The sequence below is a fragment of the Primulina tabacum genome, chromosome 7 (assembly GCF_025594145.1).
Source record: "Primulina tabacum isolate GXHZ01 chromosome 7, ASM2559414v2, whole genome shotgun sequence".
NCBI classification, from domain to species: Eukaryota; Viridiplantae; Streptophyta; class Magnoliopsida; order Lamiales; family Gesneriaceae; genus Primulina; species Primulina tabacum.
This window is the reverse complement of record NC_134556.1, coordinates 28260017-28267314: the sequence shown is the minus strand read 5'-3', so window position 1 is coordinate 28267314 and position 7298 is coordinate 28260017. Positions and strand designations below refer to the sequence as shown.

General features: G+C 34.4%; 1 protein-coding gene across 1 annotated transcript; it reads right to left on the bottom strand.

The window, feature by feature from the left end:
* Positions 1-6503: 6503 nt before the first annotated feature.
* On the bottom strand, positions 6504-7076 carry LOC142550651 (zinc finger protein ZAT6-like). Its single transcript, XM_075659729.1, has one exon. It carries the CDS (start codon positions 7074-7076, stop codon positions 6504-6506), a length of 573 nt encoding a protein of 190 aa, XP_075515844.1.
* Positions 7077-7298: the final 222 nt, after the last annotated feature.

Sequence of the window (7298 nt, the reverse complement as noted above, 5' to 3'; positions counted from 1 at the left end):
TGGTTGAAAACAATATTTGCTTCCGCTGTTATTTTAAAGTTAAAATTATTTACATGTTTATTTTATAAATTGGACAAGTTATTTATTCATTTAGAAAAATTTTAATAATTCCGCAAAATTATGAATACGAAATACGGGCCTTTACTCAAGTCATATTAGATAATTTTAAGCAGTATATGTTCATGAATTAAGCAGCATCACGAAAATGACAGCAACATTTAAGCAAAAATCTGCACAAAATTTCTTGGCTCTCTCGTTTTTCCACATCACGGTTTGGTGTGTTTTGGTTGCTTACAGGGACTTGCTCGGTTCCAGGCACACTTGGCTGCTACTAGGCATGAATTAGAGTGTGTTAGAGTGTTATTGGTTCATTGGTTTACATCCATACACACACCAACAAAGTAGTGACAACAACTTTTCCTTAAGTACAGAATTTGAGTCCAAGGTTTTATCATTTGGTGGTTTAAGGTAAAAGTTCGAATCATGGCTGTCCTAGGGACTGTAGCCATGGTTAGAACCCTTCCATACCATGTCTAGGACGTGACCAAGGTGTCCTTTCAAGGTTTGGTTCATGGTTCCCTCAAAATATTTAAAACAACAACACAAGTGCATAGTTCGAATTTTCCATTTCCTGTATTAGTGTGTCTTCGGTTTTGGGGTGTGGTTTGGATTGTGGTTGGCTTTTAGCCCTTAGCCAAGGTTCAAGCCATGCATTAGGATGTTGTTAAGAGTTCTCGGGAGGTGGTTCAAGCCATTGGTCAATAAATTTCAGAGTTAACACCACAAACGCACAATTTGCCACTGCTGGTTTTTTTTTTACAGCAACTTTCATCTTCGGTTTTGAGGTTAGTTTGAGTTCTTGGTTGGCTTTTAGCCCATGACCTTGGACTGGACAATACCTTAATGAGTTAGGAAAGTCGTGTTTTTGGCCGTTCGTGATTCGGTCGAGTTTAGAGGTCGTACGAGAATTTACGGTGAAAGGTGCCAAAATGACTCTCGAAAGAGTGTTTTATGTTTTTGGATTCCTTTCACCTATTTTCGTGTTTTAAAGTTATTATGCCTATTTTTCAGTATTTTTAGGGTATTTTAATCATGGTTAAACGTCGGTTTAATGTTGGTTCGGGTTGGTACGAAGCCATGGTTAAAAATCAAGTTATTGGCTCTAATCGTCTCGTTTTTGGTTCTATTGTTAAGTTTTTTTTGTCAAGTTAAGATTTATTGCATGTGTCACATATTAGTAGTAAGTCGCAGCAAGCCTGGGAGCGATCCAACTCATCCGGTAAAAATAAGGTTATAATTATATTACGTGCATAAAAATATAAAATGTTTATTTTTGAGATATATGCTATATGTCTTGTGGCCACCTTATGCTTATGGGTTTGGAAGTCGGTAGGCGCAACCGAGGACCTCTCCGCCCGGTGACTTACGACCGGTTTATGATTATGTATGGGTACAGACAACCAGTCCAAGGGCTGTGATTGATCTCTATCGCCCAGTATACTGTGGTTTAGTCTGATCAGGCGCTTACGTTATGTTATGGGGCACTTGCTTAGAAACATTATCTCTACCAGAAAATTATGATATGACATGACAGAGCTCTATTGAGCAAAGCTTTTACGTATGATTTTCAGATATGCACGTAGTTATAATTATTCATTATGCTATTTTCACCGTACGCTTTACAATACATTATTTTTACGTTGCATGCGATTTTATGATATATTTACTTGTTATTCACGATATATACATGTTGAGTCTTTAGACTCACTAGACTTGATTGTTGTAGGTATTGATGAGGTCGGGACCGCGGACGGAGACCAGTGAGCGATCTTGGGACAGCAGTAGTAAACCCGAGGACCTCATGATTTAATTTATGCACCTTTTATTATTCAAACTCAGTTTTAATACGTTGGATTATTTTTGAGTTGATGTTTTCGTTGAATTATTTTTAAATTGTTGGTTGAAAACAATATTTGCTTCCGCTGTTATTTTAAAGTTAAAATTATTTACATGTTGATTTGAATTAAATGGGACAAGATAATTATTTATTTAGAAAATTTTTAATAATTCCGCAAAATTATGAATACGAAATACGGGCCTTTACAACTTATCCATGCAATACATAAATATATTTAATTGCATAGAATTTTATTAATTTGATTGGGTAAAAAGTGATATAGATCAATATACATGATCTTTTACTTAAATAAATATCTATTAAGATTCTGACAGACAATTCAAAAATTAATTAAGTTGAGAGTTGTTAAATAAAGCCCTTGATTATCGTCTAAATCAATTAATATTGGATGGTTGAATGCTAGGGTATGATATAGTAATTAAGAATTGTTTCCAATCCAGTTGCTAAGATATATGTATGTGCTACAAGAAAGGGGACCGAGAGTTGCATGGCTTGTGTGTCTTCAAGTTTCGGCTACTGTTGCATGGGGTCATTACTAAGATATTCCCAGAAATCCCTTCAGCCCGACTGCTTCTAGTTTGAGAAAGATATTCTTGACCCCTTCGTTCTTCATAGTCAGGACTGAATCAAAATCAACAGCAATTGATGCGACTTTGATTGTTGCACTCCCTAGAGCAGGTTGTCCACAAGTAGTATAATTCGATGAGTCTGAATATCGTATCCACAGGGTAGCTAAGGTAATTACAAGTCCACTACAATGTCTTTTTGTTTTTGTTTTTGTTGTTTAATTGTTTGAATCTTTAATTTGTAATTTTTAATTGTTCAAATTTTAATTTAAGTAGTTGAGATGAAAGGATCCACTCTTGGTATTTTAATATAGTTAACATTAATGAACATTTTTGAAATCCACTTAATAAAATGGTTCCAATATATTAAATAATCATATTTATATTATATTATATATTATTATCTTATAAGTATATATACCAAAACTTATAAATGTTGTCAAGTATTTATTGTGCTATATATATATATATAATATATATATATATATATATATATAATTGTAAACACTAAATCAAGGTTCCCACTTTAAATGGTTGGTAAAACCAAACTAACATTTAAATGGTACCCAGAAATTAATATTATGATATATTCATATATAATAAATCAAGGCATCCACTTTAAATGGTTGGTAAAACCAAACAAACATTTAAATGGTACCAAGAAATTAATATTATGATATATTCATATATCATAAATCAAGGCATTCAATTTAAATAGTTGGTAATACCACACTAACATTTAAATGGTTCCAAGAATTTAGTGTAACATATAGCAACAATAAATCAAAACTCCCATTTATAAGTAGGGTATAATAATTCTTAAATAAATAAATATAACATAAACAAAAAATAATAATTAAATAATATAAAATATAGATTCTTACCTTGTAATAACCTTATTATCATGCCAAGAGTTTCACCTTTTCATCTCAACTTTGGGAAGTTAGCTACTCATTATTCAAAGTGTAAAACTTTGAATATGAAATTAACATGCTAATTATATTTAAATGAAGAAATAAAAGAAAAACAAAGAGAGAAATATTATGAACTCAAATGTTTGTTCATAAAATGAGATATATCTCAATACATTACAATGCACCCCTATTTATAGCCAAATTTGGGGAGACAACCACAAATAAAATATTATTTATTTACACAAAAGGCTTCATTAGTGTTCCAAGAAATTATATTTTAATACACATCACTTTTGAAAAACTTCACATCCGAATTTTCTTTTTCACATAAAACAAAACATAGATAATTGAGTTGGTGGTATTTATTTTCACCATTTGACCAAGTAATTTGAGAGATATGGTCAAAATGCTAGAGCATGGTAAAACTGCCACTCATTTGATAACTTTATTTGTTGCTTAATTTGATCTCAATTGTGATAAGATTTTTATCTCATGCTTGTCACCAATATTGTAGATATTATCATCAGCTTTCTACAGGTCCAAAAATCATCTTAATCTCATTTGCAACGCCAATTATACGATCAAAAATAAACTCGTATGATTTGTATTTCTAATGAGATTAATTCTAGCCATTATTAATTCTGATATAAACTGCTTGCTAATTCAAGAAGGAAAGGTTTCAGATATATAACCATCGGGAAACCCCGATGGTGGTGGTTTGTAATTAGATGGATCAAGGCCCATCTGTGTGGACATCACTCTCAACAGTGCATCCATCGAAGATTGATAAGCGCTGTTAATACACTCATATTGTGTCTGGGAGTGAGCCCAAGCACACAACTCATCATCTCGGTCACCAATGGCACACGTCGTCGCTGGAAAGTTATGATATAATTGGCTGAACTACATGGCTGTAGCACAATAAGTTTTATATAGTCCTAAATGCTTAGACCTAGTTAACACAAAAATAAAATCCATAAATGTGTACGACCATAGTTCACTAGGAATAAGAATTATCTCATGCAATGAGTATAGAGTGCAAAATTTATTCTTTTTAAACATATATTCATCATGAATGAAGAAACTATTAAAGGGGATCGATTACGGTGCCTGGAAGCGCAACGGAAGTTTGAAAAATATTTTTGCCACAAGAAAACCGAGCACCTCACAATATTGTGTAGCATATAACAAAACCACAAAAATTTTATACATAGTGTGTTTAGAAATTTTTACCTATCAATCACAAGGATTGATGTTTTGGCTCCAACTAAATTGAAGTAATTTGAGCAAGGAGTGCTCTTGGATAGCTTGTAGATTGTCTATCCTCAAGAGCTTCTAAAAGAAGAGTGAATCCTTCCACCAATTGTAGGATATCTGGGCTTTATTTCGAAAGGAAGACATACTTCTTTGATCTGGTGCGTGTCAAGAAACTTGCTCAACTGATCGCTCAGCTCCGCCAAAATTATGATCCAACCAGTCCCACTGCTTTCAATGACAAAGCAATTCATGATCACCTGGACACGGATCTAAGATCACTACAGATGAACATCAAGAGTTGGGAAATGGATCACGAGTTGATCATTCCAACAAATGCTCAAAGTCCTTTATCTGAAGAGCAAGCTGAACCATCAGTTCAACAATTAGAGCCATCCTAGGAACAAGTTACTGAATCAACTGAGCCAGCAACTGCTCCTTCCTCAAAGGATGCTCAATCGTCACCTTCAGTTCCTCAATCTTCTACTGCAGATCTTTAGCTCTATACTAATGCTGAGTTATCATTGACGAACATAGATGAAGTCATACAATGAGTCGCCACTGATATACCCCTGAATATTTTAACTATAGAAGCAGCTGAAGAATCGAGCGTAACTGAACAACCAGCCTCAGAGGATATTTTGCAAGAAACTAAAGAACCAGCTTAAGTTGAGAGTTGTATATCATAACCTAGCACAGCCAATATACAATTATACAACAGCACATGCTCCTATCAATCATTTATTTAACAACTCTCAACTTAATTGATTTATATAAACTCATATGATTTGTTTGGCATGCAAGTGGATCTCAAATTTTTTTTAAATGGCTATATATTAGAGTAGGTATGTTGTGAGACGGTCTCACGACTCTTTATTTGTGAGATAAGTCAACCCTACTAATATTCACAATAAAAAGTAATACTCTTAACGTAAAAACTAATATTTTTTCATGGATGACCCAAATAAGAGACCCGTCTCACAAAATACGACATGTGAGACCGTCTCACACAAATTTTTACCATATAATTATATGGAATTTTTATACTATTTATTAATTTTATTTTCTGTATTAAGTATTATGATCCAATAATATTCCTTTATCCTTTAATTATATACGTTGGTATATACATGAAATTGTATTTTGCGGCGGCTGAAATAAAGATTTCGCATATATACCTATATTAAAAAATTCAGGAAAATTTTAAGAAATCGAAAGTTATTAATTAAGCGCAAAAATTTATGTTAAACGGTCTCACGAATCGTATTTTGTGAGATCTTTTATTCGGGTCATCTATAAAAATGTATTACTTTTTATGCCAAGAGTATTATTTTTTATTGTGAATATCGATAGAGTTGACCTGTCTCACAGATAAAAATTCATAAAATCATCTCACAAATGACCTTAATATCGAATAATTGGTTTGAGAAATAATTCAAGTATGCAACTACAGTCCTTGCAAGGACTTGTTTGAACAGTTAATTGGGTTGACCGATTGACCACAAATGAATACATTTATTTATATTAATGTAATTGAGATGATATTTATCTTAGATGTGATGAAATTTATAATAATAATTGAATTCGAATTTACATCTTAAAAACTTGAGAAAATGTATTTATATAAATTATAAGTATAATGGTGACAAATTTTTCAAAGAAAAAAGAGAATCAATCAATTGTCATTTACAAGTGTAATTAATTCTTTTCATATTCAATCGATGAAAATAACAAGTACGTAATATTAGAAGTAAACTCAAATGAATCTAAGTTTATTACGTATATTTTTTTAACAATAACAGATGATTAATTATACGGAGCTTTCTACTTCTCCAAGACCAATCATCAAGTTCAACTAGATGGTGGGAGGTTTAAGTCGAAATTCCGGCGGGCTGCCGTACTGTCTCCGTCGCCGTGAGAAGTAGTCATGTCACTTGAGGTGCTGACGCTTTTTGAGCCGGCGGTATTCTTGGAGGCGGCGTTGCCAATTTTGCCTTCGTAGTGCCTGCGTTTGTGGCCACCGAGAGCCTGGCCGGTGGGGAAGGTCTTGTGACATATGGAGCACGCATGAAGCATTCTAGTTGGGTTTAGAAGTGATACGTTTGACGCCGGGATGGAGGCCGAGGTTGATAGATTGCTTTCGGAGGAGGAGGTGGTGGCGGCCGGTGGTTTGATGCCGTGGCTGGCTTTGTGGCCGCCCAGGGCTTGGTACAACGAAAAAGATTTACTGCAAACACTGCACCTGTAAGACTGGTTCTGGGCCGTCGCCGCCTTAGCAGAAGACTGTTCTGTCGGTTTCGAGGCGGTGGCGATAGTACTGTCGGTGGGCAAGTTCTCGCCTTTGACTTCTGGTGACTCAGGACTATGGTTCGCTGGAACGGCCGTTCCGGAACGGGAACGGCCGTTTCGGAACGGGAACGGCATTCACCGAGTCAAAGTTCCGGCAAAAACATTGGATGCTTCGTAACGCCATTTTTCGCAGTATATCGGTGATATATCGACTATATGTTGGTGGAACGGAACGGATCGGTGATATATCGGCGATATGTTGGTGGAACGGAACGGTTTTTATCCGATTTTTTGATATTTTACGTGGCTTGTTTTAAGTATATACATTTTTATATTTTTGTGTCGTTTTTAACTTTC

What these genes read in the sequence shown, in the direction of transcription:
- LOC142550651 (XM_075659729.1), bottom strand. Translation starts at nt 7,076, where the DNA reads ATGCCGTTCCCGTTCCGAAACGGCCGTTCCCGTTCCGGAACGGCCGTT.